The 27,247-nt window shown below is 37.4% G+C and overlaps 1 protein-coding gene across 1 annotated transcript in view; it reads left to right on the top strand.

Moving 5' to 3' along the window:
* LOC150097827 (isobutyryl-CoA dehydrogenase, mitochondrial-like) overlaps positions 1 to 27,247 on the top strand; it is a 289,762-nt gene that overhangs the window by 133,280 nt on the left and 129,235 nt on the right. The window contains exon 7 of the mRNA XM_090406597.1: positions 10,822 to 10,919. Coding sequence (XP_090262723.1) covers positions 10,822 to 10,919 — 98 coding nt within the window. The remainder of the gene's footprint in view (positions 1 to 10,821; positions 10,920 to 27,247) is intronic.

Below are 27,247 nucleotides of genomic sequence, written 5' to 3'. Positions count from 1 at the left end.
TCAAAGTATGCAAAGTACACTTTCTTAACGAAATCAGTGATATTTGTCCTTTGACTGGAAACAGTAAAGCTGCCACAAATGTAGCAGAAGGAATCTACACTATTGACACAATTTCGAGTAGTAGACATGATGTATTTTCTTCACTGCCGACTAACATTCAATTAACAAGACAAAAAAAACCAGAGACACTATTGAAACGTTATAAGCGCTCATCATACTTTCACGATCGATTAACGATTGACTGATTTCGATCGTTCTTTGTCTGCTATGACGCGTATAACATTCATTTGTTTTAGGCAGTTGTCATCGCCTACTTTTCATCACCTAAATGTATTAGGTCGGTTATCGGCCTCTCGCATTCAAAGCGCCAGTACGTGCTGTTGCAGATTCTTACGCATTTATTCGTTTACTAACAAGCGAGAGCGGTGAGCGCTCTGATTCTGATCTGCACACCGCTTTGAATTATAGCCTATATCTTCCTGAATTTTTCGAATTTCTTGATAAAAAGTTAGGAACAGATTTTTAAAAGTACATACTTTCAGAAAATAATATTAAAAAATCGATTTTTTTGATCCTCTAAATAGTACTGCCTCCTTAAAACTATCAGAAACTTACAAATTAGCAAAAAGAAAATGCCATAGAGGAAAAACCTGACGTGATAGAGAAAAATGGGTTTGATATTTGAAATCAGTGCACCCAAATTAGTAAAAAAACAAGTGTCAGATCATAATCAGCAGAAAAAAATTTTTTTTTTTTTGTTGGCCAGTGTAATTGCACTTCTGTCACTTTTCTTCTAGTACTTCTTCGTGGAGGTCAGATGTTAATTATTATTAACATCCGACCTCCACGGAGCAAAAGAACTCATGATGGTAGGTCCATACTCTCTCATGCAAAAAAAAAAAAAAAAAAAGACCAAACCATGCTCCAAACTCATTCAAGATTCTGCCCTCCTATGCTTTCAGCCAATGCATTTCACTCATGAATCGCTGTCAATACAAAGAACTGCTTCTCACTCCACTGCTTACACGCTCTTCATAAACTTCCAGGAATGGTATCTTGTTCTACCCTTATTTCAGTCTACTGTATGAAAAATCTCCTCCACAGTACTCTGGTAACAACATCTCATCAATTTATGTTTCAGTTATATCCCTCCTCCTAATACACAAGGCTCTGCAAGTTGCATTCCCTCAATCTCTCCTCATACTTAACATTCCATAGATCTAACACTGACTTAGTAAACCTTCTCTAGACCTTCTCCAATACATCCTCATCCCCTTGAAAACCTTGTATATGCTTCATCTCAACTTTGCCTTCCAAATTTCAGGACCTTGCACTTTGCAACATTAAACTGATAGCTCTACTCACTTGCCCACTCAGTCTGTTGAAATCCTCCACAACATCTGCTTTACTTCTCATAGTTCTTCCTAACTTTGCATCATTGGCAAACAGCTGCATATCTCCAGTTAAGCTGGTCCCAATGTCATTAACTATTAACATACAAGTTAAACAATAATATTGGCAAAACAGATTCCTGTGGCACTCCACTAGTGACTTTCCTCTTTTGGGATACCATTCCTTCATACACAACCTACAGATAACTGTGTGACAGCCGATCAGTATCCAGCTGTCTAGTCAGTTATCGAATCCCATCTGCTTCAATTTAGTTAACAGCTTGTGATGTGGCATTCTATCAAATGCCTTTGAAAAATCCAAGTATACCACTGTATATGCATTTCCTTTATCCAGCGAATTTGTTACTTTTGTTGTAATATTGAAGCAGATTGCTAAAGCAAGACCCTCCCCCCCCCTGCCCAACAAACCCATACTGATCATTGCTGTGATCAGCACATTTTAACTTATGGATCTGAGAGCTGGGTTAGAAATAAAACACTTGATAAAAGACTGGAGACCACATATATGAAATTTCTGAGAAGTATTTCGGGAGTTGACTGATGTCATCAATTGAAGTACCATATTAAAAATGAGGATATTAGAAAAGAGCTTAACATTGTGTTAAGCTCTTTTCTAATATGTGTTAGTAGAGCTGAAGCTAATTTCAGATGGATGGCAGGAAAATGACCTAGAGGAATGCCATGATCTAGATAGATAGATATTTTTTATTGTAAGCCTCATATTATAGTGCAAAAGTTTGAATAATCATATGTGTACAGAGCAGGGCCGGCCATCTCAGGGGTGCAGTGGGTGCAATGCACCCAGGCCCCACGATTGAGTGGGCACAGTCTGTACACATTTGCGGAAATGTATTTTTTATTTTATTTTATTTTATTTTCTTCTTCTAATTTTGCTTATAACTAAAGCGATTTCATCGACAGGATTTTAGAGCCTCCGACTTTGTTGGAGTGATAATCCATATAATAAAAAAGATAAGAATCTGTGTATAATCCATCTAATAAGAAACATAAAATACTGTGTATAATCCATATAATAAGGAACACATATTCACAGTAAAAAGTTGAATAAAGATAAAAATTAGATACAGATACTTCACTTTAGGTTTTTTGAACCATCATCTATGTGAATGAGTTAGTCATAAGAGTTCTATATGAAAAACTGTTTTACTTATGTTTCAGTTCTGCTGGTTTTTTCCCATTTGCTGACTTATCCCACTTTGTTGGAGTGATAATCCATATAATAAAAAAGATAAGAATCTGTGTATAATCCATCTAATAAGAAACATAAAATACTGTGTATAATCCATATAATAAGGAACACATATTCACAGTAAAAAGTTGAATAAAAATTAGATACAGATACTTCACTTTAGGTTTTTTGAACTATCATCAATGTGAATGAGTTAGTCATAAGAGTTCTATATGAAAAACTGTTTTACTATTAAGATCTTATATCATCATCATTATCATCAAATTCCTGCCATATACCCTCAAGGGGTGTACAGGATATGATAGTACTACATGAAAAAAATTACATCATTATTAATTTCCTATCTACAATTTTCCTCCAAATCAGTCTGTTACTTGTCAAGACTCCAACATTATCAGATCTTATATTTCTATCGTCTAAAGCATTTTGTACCGTATCAATCCACCTATATCTTGGTCTTCCTCTGGGTCGTTTTGCTGCCAACCTGGCAGAGAACACTTGTTTTGCTAATCGTTCCTCGCCCATTCTGTTTAAGTGACCATACCACCTAAGATTAGCTCTGCTAACGCATTCCTGGATGCTGACAATGTCGAGTTCTTTCCTAATATCCTCATTTTTAATATGATATTGCCATTGATGCCATCTGTTCACGCCTCTAATCTTTCTCAGGACTCTCATATCTGCGGTCTTAGTCTTTGGTCAAGTGTTTTACTTCTGACCCAGCTCTAAGATCCATAAGTTAAAACTGGTTTGAACACTGTCTTGTATACAGCTAATTTAGTGTTCCGACTAACTTCTCTCTTATTCCATATGAATTTATTCAATTGACTTCCAACCATACCAGCTTTGCTGATTCTGTTGTCTATGGAACTTCGGTTGCCTAACTTAATTCGTTCCCGAAGGCTGTTCAGAAACCGAATTGTTCGAAAACTGAAACCATTTTCCCATAAGAATTAATGTAAAATGGATTAATCTGTTCTTAAACCCCAGATGATTGTTTATTTAAACCTTTACAACAGTATACTTCATGCATAAGATCGTATACAAACATAATGAAAATGCATAAAATCTTACATAAAAAGAATAAACACAATAAATAGATAAAATGAAAATTTAACTTCACTTTAACTATACATATGGAGGAGAGTTGATGGCATAAGTGGAAGGAGGTGAGTAAGGGGAGTCCCCTTCCATAAAAACATCAGGTTACTGTCCTTCTGGGTTTTTTTTTCCTCTGTCCAATGACATTTGTTTTTGCCTGCATTTTAAAATGTTTCTGAAGTGAGGCATGGCACTGTCATTGAAATGGTTTATGATGCGGTTTGCTACAGCTTTGTGAGGGTGATATCTTGCCACAAAACTTTGCACCTCACCCCATTTTGCACACATTTCTTTGATCAAAGAACTAGGAACATCCTCAATCCCTTCCTCTGTGTCTGAAGACATTTCCTCCACTTCTGTCTTTTGCTGCTCCTTCTGAAGGTGTTCCAGTTCTTCCTTGCTGAGCTCATTCCTAGGATCCTCCACTAACTCCTTCACATCAGCATTGTCAACTTCCAAGCCCATGCTTTTGCCCAGCGATACAATATCATCGACAAGAGCAACATGCTCAGCCTCAATGTCTCTGTCTGCTACACAGTCTGGCCACAATTTCCTCCAGGCTGAGTTCATCGTCCTGTAAGTCAATTGCACCCAGGCTTTGTCAAGGATACTTAAGCAATGGAGGATGTTGAAGTGATTTTCCACAATTCTCTGAGTGTTAATTCTGTGTCAGAGGTCACTTCAAAACATTTTTGAAAGAGTGCTTTGGTGTAGAGTTTCTTAAAGTTCGAAATGACTTGCTGGTCCATGGGCTGAATTAGAGAAGTTGTGTTAGGGGGCAGGAACTTCACTCTGATAAAATCAGACTCCTCCACTAACTCATCCTCCAAACCTGGAGGGTGAGCAGGAGCATTGTCCATCACAAGAAGGCATCTAATTGGCAATTTTTTTTCTTGAAGGTATTTTCTCATGCTTGGGACAAAGACTTCATGGATCCACTCAATAAATAATTGCCTGGTTACCCAAGCCCTACTATTATCCCTCCACATAACAGGCAATTTACTTTTCATCATGTTATTTTTCTTAAACACCCTCAGATTCTCAGAGTGGTACACAAGCAATGGCTTGACCTTGAAGTCCCCACTTGCATTTCCACATAGCAAAAGAGTCAGCCTGTCCTTCATTGGCTTGTGTCCTGGCAATGCTTTTTTTCTCCTGAGTGATGTAGGTCCTCTTTGTAAGTGAGAGAATGTTGCCAGTGGGAACACTGTGAATGTTGGAGGCATGACTGGAAGGGGAAGAGAGGTAGCAGATATGATGTGGAAGTTGGACATTTTATGTGCAGGAGACAAGGTGGAAGGGGGAAAAGGTGAAGGAACTGGGAGATGGGTATAAATTGTTCTACTCTGGAGCAAATAAAGAGGGAAGAAATGGTGTCAGAATTGTGGTATGTGGCAGAATGAAGGGCGAAGTACTGGAAGTGGGTAGGAGGAACGACAGAATTATGTGAATGAAATTGGGTCTTGGAGAAGAGCAAGTGGTCATCTTATGTGTATACGCCCCACAAGTTGGCTGTACTGCAGAGGAGAAAGATGAGTTCTGGAACGTGTTAGATGAACTGGAAGAAAATGAGATAGTGATTGTCGGTGGAGACTTGAACGGACACATAGGGAGACAGAATAGAGACTGTGAAAGGGTGCATGGAGGCCATGGAGTGGGAACGATGAACCAAGATGGAGAGAGGATTGTGGACTTTGCAGCAGCGTTTGATCTGGAAATTGTGAACTCATTTTTCTACAAGAGGGAAGAACATTTGATAACATATAGAAGTAGTAACAACAGTTCACAAATTGACTACATTTTGACTAGAAGAATACATGTTAAGGTTGTGACAAATTGTAAGGTAATCCCAACAGATCAAGTGGCGCAGCAACACTGACTGCTGTGCGCAGACTTTAAAATAAGATCAAAGATAAGAACCTCTGGAAGCCATGGGATGAAGACAATTAAGTGGTTTCGCTTAAAAGAAGAGAGTGTGAGGAATCGTTTTAGGGAGAGAGTGTTAGAGAGGATTTCGGGTGGACCAGAAAGTGTATAAGATTGGCGGAAACATAATTCAAAAGCAATTCTGAGCTGTGCAATCGAGGTGCTTGGTGAGACATCTGGAAAGATTAGGGAGCAGAAGGAGGGTTGGTGGTGGAAAAATAATGTACAAGAAACAGTGACAGCTAAGAGGAAGGCAAAGCAGAAGTGGAATGAGTCAGGAGTGGAAGAGGACAGAGAGGTGTACAGAGAGAGAGAAAGCAAGAAACCAAGAGAGTTGAGGTGAAGGCCATGGCATATCAAGATCTGTATGATCAATTAGAAACATAGGAAGGACAGAGAAAAGTTTACCAACTAGCAAAATGTAGAAATAAAGCAGTAAAGGATATCTTACATGTGAGGCAGATCAAAGATGCTGAAGAAAGAGTATTATGGAGGGATGTGGATATAAGAAACAGATGGAGAATATACTTTGAAGGACTTTTGAATGAGGAAAATGCAAGGACTCGCAGAGAAGATGGGCAGCCTTCTGAGGGGGATGGTGCAGAACATCAGCAGAGTGGAAGTGAAGGAGACCATGAAGAGGATGAAGAATGGAAAATCAGTGGGCCCTGACAGGATTCTGGTGGAGGCATGGAAGGCACTAGAGGAAGAGGGAATTGACCTGCTGTGGGACCTGTTCATGAAAGTTTGCCAACAGGATAATATACCTGAGGAATGGATGGAAAGTACTCTTGTCCCCATCTACAAGGGTAGAGGGGATGCACAAGACTGTAAGAATTACAGAGGAATAAAGTTGATATCCCACACAATGAAAATCCTAGAAAGGGTTCTTGATGGAAGATTGAGGAAGGAGGTGGAGATCGCACAGGAACAATTTGGCTTCATGCCTGGTAGATCAACAACAGATACTATCTTTGGGTTACGGCAGATGATGGAAAAGTTTCGAGAGAAACAATGGGAGCTACATCTGGTGTTTATTGATCTCGAGAAAGCATACAATAGAGTGCCAAGGCAAGAAGTCTGGAGATGTCTGAGGAAGAAGAAGGTACCGGAGAAATATGTCAGGCTGGTACAGGAGATGTACAGAAATGTGAAGACGAGTTCGGACCTGTCTGGGACAAACAGAAAGTTTTCAAGTGACAGTTGGCTTGCATCAAGGGTCAGCATTAAGTCCATTTCTGTTTAATATTGTGATGGAGGTGGTGACGGATGAGGTAAGAGAAGATGCACCCTGGACAATGTTGTATGTATGCAGATGATATCTTGCTCTGTGCAGATTCAAAAGAAGAAGTGGCAGCTAAACTGAAAAGGTGGAGGAAAGTACTGGAAGAGAGAGGTATGAGAATGAGCAGAAGTAATACAGAGTATATGTGTTGCAAAGTGGACGGTGGCCAGGAGACAGATCTGGAGCTGGAAGGCAATGTCATCTGGAAGGTGAGGGAATTTTGATACTTAGGTTCAAAATGGAAGAAAATGGAGGGGCTGAGATGGGATGCAGGATACAAGCGGGTTAGAGGAACTGGAGAGAGAGAGAGATGACTGGAGTGCTATGTGATAAGAGGGTACCGATCAGTCTGAAAGGCAAAATCTATAGGACAGTAGTGAGGCATTACTCTGTTCATTACCTCGGCATTACCTCCATTCAGCAGAATGGAGGTAATGCTGATGAGAATGCTTAGGTGAATGTGCAGTGTGACCAGAAAGGATCGTCTGAGAAATGACTGTGTGAGGGGAATGGTGAAAGTTACGAACTTAGGAGCGAAGATACAGGAGGCAAGGTTGAGATGGTTTGGTCATTTGATGAGGAGGGAGGATGAATATGTGGGAAGAAAGGTCATGCAGATGGCTGTGCAAGGGAGGAGGAAGCGTGGGTGGCCAAAGAAGAGATGGAGAGCTGGTGGAAGAGGACTTGAGGATGAAGAACTTGGATATGGTTACAGCCCAAGACAGGAGGATGTGGAGGAGACTCATCAGAAAGAGCGACCCCGGGACAAGCTGCAGAAGAAGAGTGATGTAGGTCCTCTTTGGCAGTTTTTTCCAAAATAGGCCAGTTTCATCACAGTTGAACACTTGTTGGGTAAGAAAACCCTCAGCCTTTACATAGTCACTAAATTCTTGCACATATTTCTCAGCAGTTTCTCGGTTCGAACTCGCAACTTCCCCATGCTTAACCACACTATGTATGCTGCCTCTCCTCTTAAATTTCTCGAACCACCCTCTACTAGCTTTGAACACATCAGTATCAGCACTCATACCAGGGTTTTTCTTTAACAGGTCATCATGTAATCACCTCGCTTTTTCACAAATTATAGCCTCAGAAACACTATCACCAGCTAACTGTTTCTCGTTTATCCAAATCAGCAACAATTTTTCCACTTCTCCGATCTTTGTTTAGTAAGAACTTCACTCCTCTTGCAACATCAGCTCTCTTGATCGCCTCTTTATTTTTGAGTATTGTACATATCGTTGACTTCGCCATACTGAACTCATAGCAAGATTTGAGACATGAACGCCATTTTCATGTTTGGATATGATTTCTTTTTTCATCTCTATCATGGTTCTAACAACTTTTCTTTTTGCTTTGCTGCTATCACTATTCTTCTGCAGCCCATGGTGGCTTAATTAATAGTAATTTATGAAAAACAACAACAAAACACAAAGAAAATGAAGACAACTCACTGCAAATTTGAGCAGGCGTCTGCACTGAACGAAGGCTGCCATGTAACTGACGCTTTCCCGCCTTACAGCTCAGCACATGGAACATGTGGTTGCCGTTTGCCTGTTCAGGAACTGAAATTCTGTTCAGTAACCGGGGCATTTTTTTGTTCAGAAAATATGTTTGGGAACCGAATTGTTCGAGAACAGAGGTGTTCAACAACCGAGGTTCCACTGTACTTAATTATTGAAGAATGCACTGAGAAGCAGAGATAAGGAAGTTAGCTTTCCTCTTTATACAGCCTTGATGTGACCACATCAGGATTACTCTGCTCACGTTTGGCTTCCTGGGTTTCTTTTAGATGAGGAAGTGGGGGGGGGGGGGGAAGGATCCAGTGGCAAGTAATCAGTATGGTGAGTGGTTTGCAGAATGTGCTCTATGAAGATATACTGAGGGTTTGTGGTTTGCAAAAGTTGGTTAATAGTAGAAAAGAGGGAATATGATAGAAACATTTAATTACTAAGAGGGTTTTATAGGATGAATGTAGAGGAAATGTTAGCACTTGGTTAGAGGGGACAGAACAAGTCATCCCTGGAAGGAAGTCGAGTAAGTGTTTTTGAATGGGTAAAATGGATTGGCAGAGTTGGGAGTGCTTTGTCAGTCAGTGAGTTTAAGGAAAGGTATGGTAGATATTGTATGGATAGTTCTGGTCTCCCACGTTGACCTTCAGAGTTTGAGGTATTTGTGCATTAATAATAATATTATCAATAATGATACAACAGTTTTTCGTCATGCAGCTGTACAAAGAAAGAATGCTGCTCTCCATTTGCTTACATTATTATTTTTAAATTTTCAGTTATTCATTTGGTCACACTGATGTTGGTTGAAGAAACTTAAACCAAAATATTTGTATCTGATTTTTTACCTGTATTAACCATGCTACCGGCCATGTTGAAAGTTTATTTTTCACTTGGTTAGAGTATAATAAATTTAGTTTAATCCTTTATCCAAGTGTGAGCAAACAAAGTTTGCGCCTGAAAGTATCTTCAGGACTGGGGCAAGGTGATACAACACCAGGGCAACTCGTTGCAAAGGTGGAGCAAGCTACCAACACTCCTGTCTTAGTATCTCCTATAATGCAAAACACATCTCCTTGCGGGTATGTCTAATGTTATGCATTAAGGGAAGGGCCACTACCCAGACTAGTTTTGACCTTTATTGAGGTCTCTTCAGTGGGAGCCAGGCCCAAGCTGAGATCCCAGGCAGAAGCATTCGCAGGTCATCTTTAAGATGACCTGCGAATGCTTCTGCCTGGACCTGCGAGTGCTTCTGCCTGGTCATCTTTAAGATGACCTGTGAATGCTTCTGCCTGGTCATCTTTAAGATGACCTGCGAATGCTTCTGCCTGGTATCTCAGCTTGGGCCTGGCTCCCACTGAAGAGACCTCAATAAAGGTCAAAACTAGTCTGGGTAGTGGCCCTTCCCTTAATGCATAACATTAGACATATCCGCAAGGAGATGTGTTTTGCATTATAGGAGATACTGAGACAGGAGTGTTGGTAGCTTGCTCCACTTTGCAACGAGTTGCCCTGGTGTTGTATCACCTTGCCCCAGTCCTGAAGATACTTTCAGGCGCAAACTTTGTTTGCTCACACTTGGATAAAGGATTAAACTAAATTTATTATGCTACCGGCCAAGACATCTATAGATGTCAAGGTTATCATGGATGCGAAGTGCATATTAAAATTGTAATACTTGATATTACATTGAAGTATATGAACAGATAAAGCTTATGAGGATGCGTATTTGATCAATAATGGCCAGTAAGGTGGTTAAACTTTTCACTGTGAATACGGAAGAAATATATATTCACAGTAATAGTGAATGGCAGTCAACACTCACCGATGGTAACAACAAAGGTATCGAATGGTGATATCTCAGCTAGCATGACATTTCATGGTGTGTATATGTTTATGTTATGTTATATAATATCAGAATACAATACCATTTGGTTGGCTAAGTCACAAATTGTCAGTCTGTCCTAGTTCATCATAATCAGATGCATCTCAAGATGGTAATCATTCGATTGGTTCAGAAGCCCCGGTTGGTTCTTTGCATTCCTTATAGATTATGTGGAGCTCTTCTCCTAGTTATATATGGCTTATACATAAAGTGATCCTATATTTAAAAACAAGGGGGAATTATTATTTTGTTACTCCCCAATGATTTCTATATATCTGGTAATTCTTTCCTTCTCTGCTCTTTAGATTTCTAACACCAGCTAGCTTTTCTGCTGACTTGGTTAGTTACCTTCTATAATGACCTGTTGCTTAGTAGAAAGCACAAATAAGTTTCATTGTCTAGTAGTGTTAATATCAGTAACTATAGTATCTATATAAGAAAAATGTTTCATAATATTCATTTTATTTCATTGTTGTGCAAAATCTTTCTTTCAGCTTCATGTAGTCTTGGAGCTGCACAAGCCAGCATGGAAATGACAATAGAATATCTAAAAACTAGGAAACAGTTTGGCCAGCCTCTATCACATTTCCAGGTAGTTATAAAAAAATGTCTTTTTTTTAAAATAAATTTTCTTTATAGATGTACTGCAGTTGAACAGGTTTGATTTTAGACATTTTGGTTGTTATTAAGCTAGAGAGAGAGAGAGAGAGAAAAGTGGCTAAATTAGCTCATCAGAAAAATTGGCTAAATTAGCTCATCAGATCACTTGGTTACTGAAGAATACTTTGATGAGCAGAGACAAGCAGGTTATTGTCCCTCTTTATCAAGCCTTGATAAGACTTGATAGACCCCATCTTGTCTACTGTGCACAGATCTGGGCACCAGGGTTTCTTGGTGATGGGGAGGAGATAGAGAGGATCAAGAGGGGAGTGACCAAGATTGTAGCTGGTCTGTAGCAGTGCTTCCCAAACTTCTGGATGTCAGGGCCCCCCTTTGGAAAAATTAAAATATTTCATGAACCACCTCGAAAAAAAATCATAATAAAGACATGTATTATTATAATATTTATTGTATTTGTATTCAATACAAAACATACACAGCTAATATTGCAAAAATCAAATGCAAATATTATATTTTTAGTATCTTACATACACATTTGACATGGCACATTATCTCATATTTTTATATAGATAGATATATTGTTATTGTACATTTGCAATATAAGCACATGAAACATAAAATGATTAGTAATAACGAAAGAATTAAAAACATGAAAGAAGTTTAATAACAATTTAATGTGATGGATGTGTTTCAATACTGCTATGCAAAAAGTCGATATCAGGTGAAATATTTGAAACTGCAATTCTTAGATTTCTGTTTTGAAATGAAACTTATATAAATAAGCATATATTTACTAATATTCATTAAGTGCCAAAATATGCAGGAAGCAAAATTTATGAACCAATGTGTGATTTTTTCCATTAAAATATAAAAAAAAAGCAAAAAAGAAATAATAAATAATAAAAATTAAATACGTTTCTTTTAAGATTTAAAAAAAAATCTACTTAGTCTTAAAACACTTTAAATTTGTTTTCATTATTTCATGGCCCCCCCTCAACAAAACCTATGACCCCCCCAAGGGGGTCGCGGCCCACAGTTTGGGAAGCACTGGTCTATAGAATGAACCTTATGAGAACAGGTTGAAGATTTGTGGGTTACAGAAATTTGTTGATAGATGGAAAAAGGGATGATTTGATTGAGACATTCAAATTACTGAGGGTTTTTTTTACAAGATTAATTCAGAGGAAATTTTTCAGAAAAGGTCTGGTGGTGAGAGAACTAGGGGCCATTCATGGAAACTGAGCAAACTCTTGCTCAGTTTCCATGAGGTTGGAAACTGAGATTGGAGAGTGGTGAATGAGTGGAATAAGCTGCCAGTCTGTTGTGGAAGCCATGACTGTGAATGAGTTCAAAGAAAAGTATGATGATACTGTGCAAATGCTGAATAGTTCTTGATATGATGTTTAAGGCCTCCCTTGATAAGTCTAAGGACTCCTTGGAGTTGCCCATAATACTACTACCACTAGGAACGTGAGGAACCTTTATCTTGTCTCTTTCGACTAAAGGTGAATTAGCCGGTCTCATACGGAGGTAGAGGGTTTTGTCACCTGGAAACTCGGGTTTTTCGTCCCTCAGAACAGGCAAACCGGCCATGTGAACACACATGGATTACAGCAATGAATACTTATGACAATATGTGGAAGAGATAGGGTTCTCACCACATGTTGTTATGCCCGTAGTTAACCATGAGCCACATCATGGTAGTCAACTTCCTAGGTTGGAGATGGCACATGAATGGGATGGCATTTTTCTTCCAAAATGCATATGTAATCTCTTGGTTCATTCATTTTACCTGTAGCTTATTTAACTTCCTGACCTTTGGAATATATTCAGACATTGCCTCTCCCTGACTACAGACCAAGCAGCAGTGATCTTCATTCGATGATATAGTTGCAAGCCATCTCCTGCATTTGTCATAATTGTAATTACTCAAAAAAAAAAAAAAAAAAAAAAAAAAAAAAAGATGGTAAAAGAATGTAATATTGCAGCATATTTGGCTACTTGATAAACAGGGGATCATATTTAGTGGATTGTAGTCAGGGCCGGTGCAAGAGTATCTGACACCCCTAGGCAATGAAAATTTAGGTACCCCTAAATTTTCATTTAAGGGCACCTAAATTATGCGCCCTATACAATGTCTCTATGCTGTAATTAGCATCATTTTTTTCGATTCCCAAATTCGATTAATGCGCCTCTAAAATTCGATTAGTGCTCCGATATACCTCTTAAAAATAAATGTTACAGATTTTAAAAATTTTCTGTCTATACATTTTTATGACTAACTATTTTAAAAAATCACTCACCAGAATGAAATAATTTAGTTACCGATTTCAAACATGTTACAGAGTTATTTTTAATGGCATACTGCACTACTTCAATGTACATTATGCATACCAGGGTTTCCCAAACTGTGTTCTGCAAGAAGTTCCTGGAATTTGTCATTTTAGTTTTCTAAGCATTTTTTACGAATAAATATTTTATAGTGGAAATATTCTGAGGAGAATAATATTTGAGAATATGTTGAAAAGCTCGGACCCAGGATGCCTAATAACATTTGTGTATCGTTAATTTTCACACATCGAAACCTTTCAACATTTGGGAAAAAGAATGCCGCTGTTTATGATCGGTCATAAAAATCGCCTGCAAGTGGATTATAACAATCGGTGGCATATAATATTTTTCGTACAAGCAAAATTTTTAAGCAGCAATGCAGAGGCTGACCCTGATGAATAGAGAAGCAGTAAAATTTGCAGAAGAGTAGAAGAGGCAATAAGGCCATACCATTGGTTGTATGAAAAAAAGAAACAAAATGCCTGCCAAACTACGTTTGCTCAATTCTTTGTTAAGAAGTAGAATAATAAAATTTATATTCTGAATATGTTTTATAGTCTTTCAGCTTCATGATTTTACTTTAACTAGTTCCTGAGACATACACCTTAATTCTTTTATAAAAAAATTAAGGTTCAAAAAAGAAATTCGAGGAACGAATTATACTTTTTCTCATAGGTTATTATAATCGATTAGTGCATTTTTGATTAATGTGCCTGTTTTAAAGAACGCATTAAGCACACTAATCGAGGGATTGCTGTATATATATATTTTGTCATGCTCACACAAGCACACGTACACCTACACATGTGGATATTTATAAAAATAATATCATTATGAACATTTATATATAAAATTTATATATAAATGTTTATATATAAAATTTATTAATCAAAACCAATACATTTGTATACATATATGATTACTTCTAATATCTGTATAGCAAGAAAATTATTACATCTTAAATACAAAAATTATGAAAAATTAATCTTTTGGGCTTTTTGCTTTGGCAAAGTTTTGAATTAATTCATCTATATTGATTGTAGATGCAATTTCATGCTCTATAGATATTATTGCTGGACCAGTGAGTCGTTCCTGAGCCATCTTAGACCAAGTGTAAGTTTTTGTAAGTTTTAATTTTGAGAAACTCCTTTCTGAACTTGCAACCGATACTGGCAATGTCAAAAAAATTCTTATTGCAATAAACACATTTGGAACATTATTTTCTAAATTATTTTTGCATATGTATGACAGGACATCTAATGAGGAAGTATTTTCTGTAATTCGCCTTGCTATTATTTGTAATTCACTACATAAATCTGTTTCGTCAATATCTCTAGAATTATCATGTGTTAAATAATTTTCCAACCTAAGACCTCATCGATTTTTTCCGCATCTGTTAACATCTTTTCAAATTCATCCTCATTTCGGATTTTCATTAAGAAATTCTTTGTATCATTAATACAATTTATGGCACCATTTATATCAAGGCTTGTATTCTGAAGTTGTTTACTTGTTAAGTTTATTTCAAAAAGTATATTATACCACATTACAATGGATGCGATAATTTTGAACTTCCTTAAAGTTTTAAGAAGACTACTTGCGTCTAATTTCATGGTATTTCCACTTAATCCACATAAACTATCATCTTGAGATATTTCTTGCAGTGCTTCGCAAACATCGGGCAAATTATATCTTAGGGGCTTTAATGAGTCAGTTCGACTCTCCCATCGTATATCACAGACTGGTTTGAGTGTAAAATTACCTTGTGTCTTTTGAGGTAGTCCCATCGACGAGTCGAACCGGCAAAAAATACATATAGACGATGTACTGTGTCAAAAAATGCTGTGGCATATAAAGTATTAGCAGTGCAATTCACTACTAAATTTAATGAATGTTAACTACAGGGTACATACATTGCTCTCGGGTTAATATTTGAAATTCGTCGCTGCACAACCTTTTACATCACCTTTCATATTACTGGCGTTGTCGTATCCTCGACCTCGTAAATCTTTTATTGGTAATGAAAATTTGTCTAGATTTCCTAGTATTTCATTTGATAAAAATTCTCCAATGGTATTTTTTATTTCTATAAATCTCAAAAAGTGTTCTTTTATAGAAACCGTGCTAATACTAGTGTCTATGATTCGAAGTACTATGCTCGTTTGTTCCGTGTGACCAATTTCGGACATACAGTCAATAATTATGGAAAAATATTTTGCAGCAACAAGAGATTTTTATCGCATTGGCGAAGATGTTTATTATTTCATTTTGAATATCTTTTCCAAGATAATGCACATATATATCTTTATCTTTTATTCTTCGAAGATGTTCATTCATTATTGGATCAAACTTGGCTAGAAATTCGACAAATTTCAAAATATTTCCATTTCCATGCGAAAACAATGTCTCATTTGTTTTTAAATGATAAATTTTGAATAGCTAATGTCTGAACTAAAGCAAAGAGTCATTCTAATACTTGCACCCAATGTTTCTCCTCTTTTCTAATAACTAGCAAGTTCTCTTCATCAATGGTTTTCTTTTCTTTTATTTGAATTTCTAATTCTTTCCACTTATAGTAATTTACAACATGTCTTTGACTTTTTTTTTCATGCACAGCTAAAATAGAAGAAGCATTTTTCCAGTCCCTCAATCCAGAATCAGCAAGGTTAATCTGCCATTGATCAAATAATAAACAACAGAAGCGAAATGCAGAATCCGTGCATTTTGAATACAATAACCACAAACGCTGCATTGTCTCGTCGTTAAATAGTCTTCGAGTTTAATGAGTCATTGAAAATCTTCTATTATTGTTATCTTTCGGAAAATCAAAATTATGTATCTGTTCAGGTGCATGTTCAACTAATATATGTTTATGGCTAAATGAATATCAATTACCACTATGTCTTGGTTTTATTGACTATGAGAAAGCCTTCGCTTCACTTAAAACTTGTGAAATACTTAAAGCATTACAAAACCAACAAGTAGAGGAGCCATATGTTGGGACCATCAAATCAGCATACACCAATGTCACAGCAGCAATTCATTTCAGTGGGAACATCTCTACTGTGGCAATACAGAGAGGTATAAGACAGGGTGACACAATATCTCCAAAATTATTCACAACGTGCATAGAAGAAATATTCAAGCTTATTGATTGGGAAGGGAAAGGTCTGAAGATAAATGGAAAATATTTAAGCCACTTACGCTTTGCAGATGACATAGTTATCTTTACTTCAACTGCGCATGAATTACACTCGCATCCATGAATTCCAAATTGCTAGCAAAACAGCTGGACTAAAGATAAATCTAATAAAGACCCAAGTTATGTTCGATAGCTATGTCCAACCAGAAATAATAATAATAATAATCAATAATTATGAAATTAAACAAGTAGATCATTACATATACTTAGGACAACAGATATCAATGGAGCAAAATATCATGGACGAAATAAAAGGTGCACGATGCTTGGGTGTAAAGCATGTGGAAAATTACATTCAATATTCAAAAGCCAACTACCATTATGCCTGAAGAGAAAAGTTTTTAACCAGTGAATTCTTCCTATATTAACATCATCATCATCATCAAATTCCTGCCATGTACCCTCAAGGGTTGTACAGGATATGACAGTACTACATGAAAAAATTACATCATTACTAACTTCCTATCTACAATTTTCCTCCAAATCAGTCTGTTACTTGTCAAGACTCCAACATTATCAGATCTTATATTTCTATCGTGTAAGGCACTTTGTACCGTATCAATCCACCTATATCTTGGTCTTCCTCTGGGTCGTTTTCCTGCCAACCTGGCAGAGAACACTTGTTTTGCTAATCTTTCCTCTCCCATTCTATTTAAGTGACAATACCATCTGAGATTAGCTCTGCTAATGCATTCCTGGATGCTGACAATGTCAAGTTCTTTCCTAATATCCTCATTTTTAATATGATATTGCCATTGATGCCATCTGTTCACGCCTCTAATCTTTCTCAGGACTCTCATATCTGCGGTCTCTAGTCTTTGGTCAAGTGTTTTACTTCTGACCCAGCTCTCAGATCCATAAGTTAAAATTGGTTTGAAACACAGTCTTGTATACAGCTAATTTAGTGTTCCGACTAATTTCTTTCTTATTCCATATGAATTTATTCAATTGACTTCCCACGATACCAGCTTTGCTGATTCTGTTGTCTGTTTCTATATTTAGTTTACCATCTTCAGTAAAAATTGTGCCTAAGTAGCTGAAATGTTTTACTTGTTCCACAGGTTCTCCATTCACAACACAGTTGACATTTTCAATGATTCTGCCTATTTTCATTGTCTTTGTCTGTTTATTGCTGACCTTCATACCATATCTATTACAACAGCTATTCAATTTAGTCAGAGAAGCTTGCAGACTTGTAGCGGATTTATTTAGAAGTATAACATCATCCGCATAAAGCAAAGAGCTGACATTAACATCTCCAATTTTGATATCAGGTTTAATACCACATTCCTTCATAATGTGATCCATATAGATAATGAATAACAGAGGGGATAATGTACATCCTTGTCTCACACCAGATTTAACATTAAACCATCTTCCTGTACTTCCTTCAATTCTAACTGCTGACTCACAACTCAAATAAAGACTGAGTATTGCTTGATATAATGCCCCATTGACACCATATAACTGCAGCATATTGAATAGCTTCTCTCTTGGCACCTTGTCATATGCCTTTTCCAAATCGACAAAACTTAAATACAGATCTTTGTTATATTCCCATGCTTTCTCGACTATTTGTCGTAAAGTGAAGATCTGATCCTGACAGCCTCTATTTGGCCTGAATCCAGCTTGTTCTTCACCAAGCTTTTCTTCCACAATTCTTCTCAACCGTTTCTCAAGTATACTTGCATAGATCTTGCCAGGAACACTCAGTAGGGAAATACATCTGTAATTCTCACATTCAGTTTTATTTCCCTTTTTATATATGGGTACTATGAGAGCTCTACTCCAATCATCGGGAATTCGTCCCTCTGTCCAGGCTTTCTGAACTATGCAGTGCAGCCACTGTAAGACTCTTATACCACCATACTTCAGCATTTCTGGTCGAATATCATCTACTCCTGCTGCCTTTCCACATTTCAAGCCTTTGATGGCTTTTTCTACTTCAAGTATGGATATGTATTCCTGACTACTTGCCTGGTCAGTGTTTTTTATCACTGTGCTGTCATCACTGCTTGTTTCATTTAGCAGTTTTTCAAAGTAATTACTCCATACTTCAAGGATATCTTTTTCTCCTGTTTTCATTTCACCTTTATCATCTCTAATTCCTTTTACAGCACTCTTTCCTCCATTCCTAAGCTTCTTCAACAACCTCCAGAATATTTTGCCACCTTCTTGATATTTATTTTCTATATTCTTGCCAAAGTCCTCCCATGACTTTTGTTTAGCTAGTTTTACACACTGTTTAGCTTTCTTACATTTGTCTCTGTATTCTGTAAGAGTAAAAGCTGACTTATTTGCCAGGAACGTTTGATATGCTTTCTTCTTTTCCTTCACTGCCTCTTTAACTTCCTGTGTCCACCAGGGAGTTCTGATTTTTTTATCTTTGCACACAACCTCACCACTTGCCTCTCTGGCAGAATCAATCAATGTTTCCTTCAGAGTTTGCCACTGAATCTCCAAGGTTTGATTCCTGTTCTCAAACTCTTTCATTTTCTTTTCAATAATATTTCTGTATTTTAGTCTACAGTTTACATCTGAGAGCTGCTCAACTTTTATTCGCTTTAAAACTTTCTTACATGTTATTCTTTTCAATATGAAATTCAATTTTATCCTGCTCAAGACTAAATAGTGATCACTTCCAATTTCAAATCCTCTGTACACTCTGGTGTCCTGCACCAGGGAGAAATCATCACTATCAACAATAACATAGTCAATGAGACTTTTCTTATTCCTAGCCTCTTCTCTCCATGTGAATTTGTGCACATTTTTATGTTGGAACATGGTGTTAGTAATAACCAGTCCATGTCCTGAGCAGAAATCCAACATATATTTGCCATTATTATTAGCTTTGCTCTTTTCTCCAAATTTTCCCAAAATATTTTTGTGTCTCACAATCATTTCCTACTCTACTATTTAGATCCCCAACAAGGACCAACTTTTCCTTTTTCATTGTGTCAGTTGCTTTTTCTAAAGCCTCAAAAAATTCCTCCACTTCTACCTTAGTAGAACCTTCTGTGGGACCATAGGCACAAATATGTCTCATTGTCCAGTTCCCCATTCTCATATTTGCCCACATTACTCTACTTGAGACTGACTGCCATTCAAGAAGATTAGCCTCGTATTTTGTGTTGAATACTATGGCTACTCCTTCTTTTCCTTGATTGTTATTGCCTGAATATAACATTTTGTATTTATTGCTCAGAAAGATCTCACCAGTTTTGGTCTTTTTTGTTTCAGTCACCCCTATTATGTCGATCTGGTACTTATCTAATTCCTCAGCTAGCTCCATTTCTTTGCCATTCAGGCTTCTTACGTTGATAGTACCGATCTTTAACTCTGGTGATGTTGAGTTGGGGTTTGTTTTCAGATTTGTTCCCGTAGCTGACTTTTCGCTGTTCGCCCTGGTTCCCTGGCAAAAACAACGGGGGCCTTGTTTAACCGGGCGACGCCCCAGCCGGCATGAAATTTTGTCATGTTGTACCATCATTTTTTATTTTGGTTTAACCAATAAGAATACAATTTGGTCGGCTAAATCCCAAATTGCCAGCCCATCCTCGTTCGTTCAGTATCAAAGTAGATACCCAACATGGTGCACCACAAGAAGGTGAGGATTGGACATTAGGTCAGAAGCCCTGGTCGGTTCTCGGCATTCCTTTAAAGGCTATGTGGAGGTCTCCTCTCAGTTATACAGCTTTGACCCTTAAGCACCCCTATATTAACATATGGCTGTTAAACATGGATACTAAATGCAAAGGAAATTCAGAATGAGACAATTTAATATGGAAAGAAGTATGCTTGGTATCACAGGGCTGCATCACAAAAGGAAACATGGATAAGAAACCAAACCAAAGTCTCTGACATCATAGGATGAGTGAAACAGCTGAAGTGGCAATGGGCTGTGCATATTGCTCGAAGACAAGATCAGTGATGGACAAAAGAAGTACTGGATTGGATTCCATGAGAGGAAAAATGACCACGACACCGAGCTGAATCATGGTGGATTGATGATATTATCAGTTTTGCAGGAGTGACATGGAAAAGGAGAGCCATGGACAGACAGTTTTGGATTAATCTTGGGAAGGCCTTCATCTAGCAGTGGATCGACAATGGCTGAGAATGATGATGATTATGTGCACTGCACATGTTTAACCCTGTTAATCAACTGGTAACTGTGGAGTAGTGCACAGACAGATATCAGTCAGAGAGTTGTTGGGTATATCTCAACAATAGTATCTCTCCTCCTAAACATAGTAGCAATGCCTACCTGAATATTCACTGCCATAGACTTAACTGTTAGCTCATCCTCCCTTTTCTTGCTCTTCAAGAAATTTATTTGGGAACAATCACTTCCCTGTGATATCCGCTTTTCTGCATGGACAACCATACACTTCATTACAGATATCATGATGGAAAATTGAGCAAGCTGAGTGCCCTACCAACTCATCATTAGCAGAATTTTATGTTGTAATGTGATGCAGTGAATCATGTGACAGAGTGTATTACACACTCTGCCATAACTGCAATTCCTAAAATGCATAGTTGGTTTCTACATTTCCTTCAGCCAATGACAATTACACAGCAGCCAAAAGAAGCTTGGAAGAAAACTTGGGGTATTTTCTGAAGATGCTGCAAAACAAACTCATTGATTTCAAATGTCAATGAGCTTGAGCAAGACACATTCACTGTCAGAGTCAAAAGGAATTTTAGATTCAACACACATCTTCCATAACAGGAACAACCAACATGAAAAAGTTTGGGACAAAATCCAGAAATTGAAAGGCAGGTATACTATCCACCACCTCTCTATCATTGAATAAAATGGATACACAGTTGCTGATCCAGCAGCAATTGCTGTTGCATCACACTCAGGTAGTTTTTGCTAAAACATCACCAACATCTTCTCCCCCCCACTGCCTCCCAAGTTCCTAAAAAAAAAAAAAAAAAAAAAAAAGCAAAGCAAAAAAACAAATGCAGTTTACTTTGAACATCACTGAAGAATACAACAGGCTGTTTGCTGAAGAGGAAATGAAAGCTGCTTTCTTAAGTGCCATCCAACAGCATTGAGAACAGGACTGGTGGTGGGAGGACTAGGGGACATCCATGGAAGCTGGGCAAGAGTGTGGTTAGTAAGGGTGTTAGAGCTAGGTTTTTTACTTTTAGAGTGGTGAATGAGTGGAATAAGCTGCTGGAGTCTGTTGTGGGTGCTATGACAGTGAATGAGTTCGAGGCAAAGTATGATAGATACTGTGTGAATGTCGAATAGTTGTGATGGACATGATGTTTAGGGCCTCCCTCGATGAACCTAAGGATTCCTTGGAGTCGCCCGTAATAATAATAATAATTACCAGATGGTGAAACATCTGTCATCATAGTCCATAGATCAACTCTTGTGCCTTTACAAGAATATTCTATGAAAGCAACCTGATTCCTGGAAGAAGGCCATTATTGTTGCCTTTCCTAAGTCAGGGAAATAAGCCAGATTCTATATAAAAAAAAAAGAAGTTAATTCTTGTCTTTAGTGTGGTTTCTAGAGAAAAACAACCTTTTTTTCCCAGAAGACACTCTGGCTTCTGAGAATACAGTGTGGTAAGTAATGTAGTCATTTGTTTCCCAGATATGATAATGATGAGTTGAGAAGGCAAGTGAAGATTATGAATGATATGCTAGCAGTACTGTGTGAGGAGAAGGAATTCATTATGTGAATATGTGGGATGAATTTGAGGGATGGATAGAGCTATATAAAAGAGATGGGCTACATTTAAACACATTTGGTGTGAATCATCTGGAGAAACTGTTGCTACAAGAAAAGAGGTGTTGTGGAAGGGCAGTAGAGTAGCGTAGGAGACTTTGCAAATGGTGAAGTGAGTGCCATGAGTGAAGAGGAATGAGAAAGAAGTATCACAAGGCAGAGAGAGAAATGTGTGTAGGGGGTCATGGTGGACAGAGAGACAATGCATTAGGTGTGGATGATGGTTTCTGGAGTAGCTATGTTAGTGTGCAAGAAAATTTAAGATAGTCAAGGATGTGGCAGTGACATTTAGATCTGAGGTGATGTGATTAGTGATGATAGGGAGGAATGGAGGAAGGGAGTGTATGGAGGAGTCGTATCCAAGAAGTGGGGTCAATGGGACTAGTTATAGAAACAGAAATGCGCTAGTGTATATGTTAAAATTGCTAGAAGTATTCAAAACAAGGGGAATGAAATTGTAGGCATTGATAGTTCATTCTCCCAAACATTGTTGGTATAAGTGAGACATGGTTGAACGAGGATGGCATTCTGACAGGAATAGAGAGGGAGGGATATGTGGTCTTACATGAAGACATACAAGGCAAAACGTGAGAAGTGCTATGGATGATGGGAAAGGAGTGATTCCTATCTAGGGTGGAGATGCAACAAGCAAACAGTGGTTTTGAAGCAGTATGGTGTAAATCAGAGGTGGATAGGATGAAATGTTTAGTAGGAAGTTGCTATAGACCTTGCTAAAGGAAGATCATGTTTTTAGCAATCTGTTTATTTATTATAACAGAGTGACAAAGACATAAATTCTGTACTAAGTGTTCCAGGTATGCTATTATACTTGAAAGGAGGTTGAGAAAGATTGTGGAGAAACTTCCACAATCTTTCTCAGAAGAACAAGCTGTATTCAGACCAAATGGAGTTTGTCAATATAATAAAATTAGTTTAATCCTTTATCCAAGTGTGAGCAAACAAAGTTTGCGCCTGAAAGTATCTTCAGGACTGGGGTAAGGTAGTACAACACCAAGGCAACTCGTTGCAAAGGTGGAGCAAGCTACCAACACTCCTATCTCAGTCTCTCCTATAATGCAAAACAGATCTCCTTGCGGATATGTCTAATGTTATGCATTAAGGGAAGGGCCACTACCCAGACTAGTTTCGACCTTTATTGAGGTCTCTTCAGTGGGAGCAAGGCTGCTCCACCTTTGCAACGAGTTGCCTTGGTGTTGTACCACCTTACCCCAGTCCTGAAGATACTTTCAGGCGCAAACTTTGTTTGCGCCTGAAAGTATCTTTCTCTAAATCTTCTTTCTCTAAATCCAGAGTAATTTATTAAAAAAGGGTGGCACAGCACTTGGCAACTCCTATAGGTAGAGATGACCTGCTAATGCTTCTGCCTGGTATCTCCACTTGGGCCTGGCTCCCACTGAAGAGACCTCAATAAAGGTTGAAACTAGTCTGGGTAGTGGCCCTTCCCTTAATGCATAACATTAGACATATCCGCAAGGAGATCTGTTTTGCATTATAGGAGAGACTGAGATAGGAGTGTTGGTAGCTTGCTCCACCTTTGCAACGAGTTGCCTTGGTGTTGTACCACCTTACCCCAGTCCTGAAGATACTTTCAGGTGCAAACTTTGTTTGCTCACACTTGGATAAAGGATTAAACTAATTTTATTATACTCTAACCAAGTGAAAAATAAACTTTTAAAGGAGTTTGTCAAGATCAGATTTTCACTTTACGACAGATAGTAGAAAAATCATGGGAATGTGACTTGGATCTGTAATAACTTTTGTAGATTTTTAAAAGGCATATGACAAGGTGCCCAGAGAAAGAAAAGCTTTTCAGAACACTACAAATGGAACATTATACGGAGCAATAAATAGTCTATATTTAAGTTGTCAGTCAGCAGTTAAAATTGAAGGAAATACAAGAAAATGGTTTGATGTGAAATCAGGGATAAGACAAGGTTGTACAATATCCTCACTCTTATTCATCGTCTATATCAGGGATGTTCAACCCGTTGATACCGGTTGATTGCAGAGGGATTTTTGGTCGATCTCTTGTGTATTCCCCCTTACGTACAAATTTAACTAAAACTGAAAACATAATATTTTATTTATCATTATTTTGTATTATTTTTAATTCGCTTTAAGTGTATTGCTATTGTTTATTTATTTTTCGTTAATAACTTATATATAAGAGAGTAGATCGCCGAATAACTTTTTATAGAAAAGTAGCTCAAGTAGTAAAAAAGGTTGAACATAACTGATCTATCTATATGAATCACATACTGAAAGAAAATGGCATTTGACCTCATATTAGAATTGGAGGTGTCAGACTTAGCTCTTTGCTTTATGCAGATGTTACCTTACTCCTGTATGCATCTACTACAAGTCTCCAGGATTCTCTTAACTGAACTGAATAACAGCTATAACATATTTGGCATGAAAATCAACAATAAAAATACCAAAACTATTATAATAGCAGAAACATTGAACACATCAATGCATTTTGAATGGCAAGTCTATAGAACAAGTAAAAATTTCAGCTATTTAGGCACAGCTAGTATAGTGATCTGTAGCAACTCTCATTATATGTACTTTTGATATAAATGTTTATATATGTTAATATTCAAAACCCAAGGACAAACACTATACGTGAAGATTACATCCACAAATTCAGATAAATCAGCTTGTGACAGTTTGTATAACTGATGATTTAGAGTAGAAAGCATCTACACTTTCAGATTTTTGAATTGTGTGCAAAAAGGGGTCATGTGGTAGCACTCATCAGAATTAAAGGAAAAGGTTGTGCTAAGCAAATTGTGTTTGAAGGAAGTTCTTTTCATGAAGGAATAAAGTTGCTAACTTTAATGTCTTGTAATGTCTCAGACATCATCTAGATGATTTCATGTGAGGAAGAATTATTGGAAAGCTTGAAAGCTGCAGAATTAATGATATTGACAAAGAGTTTGGAATTTCACATAGTATTGTATTCAGGCTGTGGGCAGCATTCCAAACCAATGGAATGTTTCAGATGTTTGCTAAGAGGTCACTCTCACTCTACCATGGAGCATGAAGACAAATTTTTTATTATAGCAGCAAAATGTAATTGATGCACAATGGCAGGTCAGCTTGCAAGTCATCAACAAGTAGACCTATATGCCCAAATGCCTATCGTCTGCATCCCTTTATCCACAGCTATCATAGATCATATTTTCAGTGGTGTTGTATCTATAAAAATTGGACCGGACACCAATGAACTAATGTATTCATTACAGATGAGATTTGTTTTTGTCATTTCTCCAATTCTAGATGACACTTGGTCAGGAATGAGAGTGGTACTGCTTATCACTGTGAGAATGTTCTTGAAAGGGATAGATGTGGTGGTGCTGTGGGTCATGGTGTGGGGAGGGAATTGCTCTTAATGGATGTACTGAGCTATAAGGGTTGGAAAAAGTGACTATGACTGGTGAATGATATTGCAGCAAAGTTCTTTAACATCATGTTCCATTGTTCTATGGTGCTGTAGGTGAAGAATTCATTTTTATGGAAGACAATGCCACACTGCGTTATACACAAACAGTGGAGATACTTCTGGAGACCAAGGATATTAATTGAATATAGTGACTGGCATGCTCTCCAGATCTCAACCCTATAAGAACATGTTTGAAATGCAATAGGGAGATGCATTGCTGCTCAAAATTCCCCTCTAGAAAACAAAGATGGCCTTATCCTTGCTCTGAAGGTGGAGTGGGCCAGTTTGCCTCAACTCCTGAATCAGTAGGTGCTAGCATCGTACGACATCGTGAGAGCTGCATCAATGTTTGGGGTGGACATATTTTATACTGAAATGTCTCTCCAAATAGTTTTCTGTAAGCACTGTACATTGATTCCTTAACTACATCCGTAGGAAATTTGTAACTTTTGCAAAAAATGTATTGCAATTTAATTTGTACAAAATTTATGACACATTTTTTGTTAATATGGTTTATTAATATACTGGCAATAAAAATATGTCCACATTTGGCTGTAATCATGAAAATTTTTTCATATATAGGTAACAATGTAGTTCATCAATAGTTTTATACACCAGTATATTTCAGCTAGCTTATGCATGCAATTTTCAACTTATTTATCATGGATTCATAAAATTTTTTTAAAGTTTACTGCCTATAGATGAATATGTCAGAATCTTCATGCTTTTACAACACAAAAAATAATCTAATGAAAATGATAAGCTTAACAATAAGATAGTGACTGATATCATTTACATTGCTTAGAATGAAATGAAGACAGCTGTAGAAGAAAAAGTACCCTGAGGTTGTAAATCAGATGATCCCAAAGTGCTAATGATGCTAATCATACTCTAGAGAAATATTACTTCATATTATTATCATCATCAAATTCCCAAGCGTTCCTGGTTTCAACTAGGTTATACATGCAGCTTTCGACTTATTTATCGTGGATTCATAGAATTTTTTCAAGTGAATGTTCCTGGTAAAATTTATGCATGTATACTTGATAAATGGCTAAGAAAAATTGTGGAAGGAAAGCTTAGTGAAGATCAAGCTGGATTCAGGCCAAATAGATGTTGTCAGGATCAGGTTTTCACTGTAAAACAAATAATTGAGAAATCTTGGGAATATAACAAGGATTTGTATTTAAGTTTTGATGATCAGGGAAAATGCATATGACAAGGTGAAAGATCTTCAAAACATTACAGTTATATGGTGTAAATGGGACATTATATCAAGCAATACATAGTCTCTATTTAAGCTGTAAGTCAGCATCTTAGAATTGAAGAAGGTACAGGAAGATGGTTTGAGGTAAAATCAGGTGTGCGACAAGGGTGCACATTATCTTTAGATCAGGGTATGCCCCTGAAGAGTGGAAAAAATCGGTCTTGTTGTTCTTCATAAGAAAGGCAGTGCTTTAGAATGCACCAATTACAGAACTATTTGCCAAGATGACTCATTATTGCATTAATGAGTCATCTTGGCAAAGTGCTGATGAAAATACTAAC

Source organism: Typopeltis vanoorti, chromosome 16, assembly GCF_054136105.1.
Source record: "Typopeltis vanoorti isolate ZY-2024b chromosome 16, IOZ_Tvanoo_1.0, whole genome shotgun sequence".
In the NCBI taxonomy this organism is placed as follows: domain Eukaryota; kingdom Metazoa; phylum Arthropoda; class Arachnida; order Uropygi; family Thelyphonidae; genus Typopeltis; species Typopeltis vanoorti.
The sequence above is the reverse complement of the archived record's forward strand: the minus strand, read 5'-3'. Positions and strand labels throughout refer to the sequence as shown.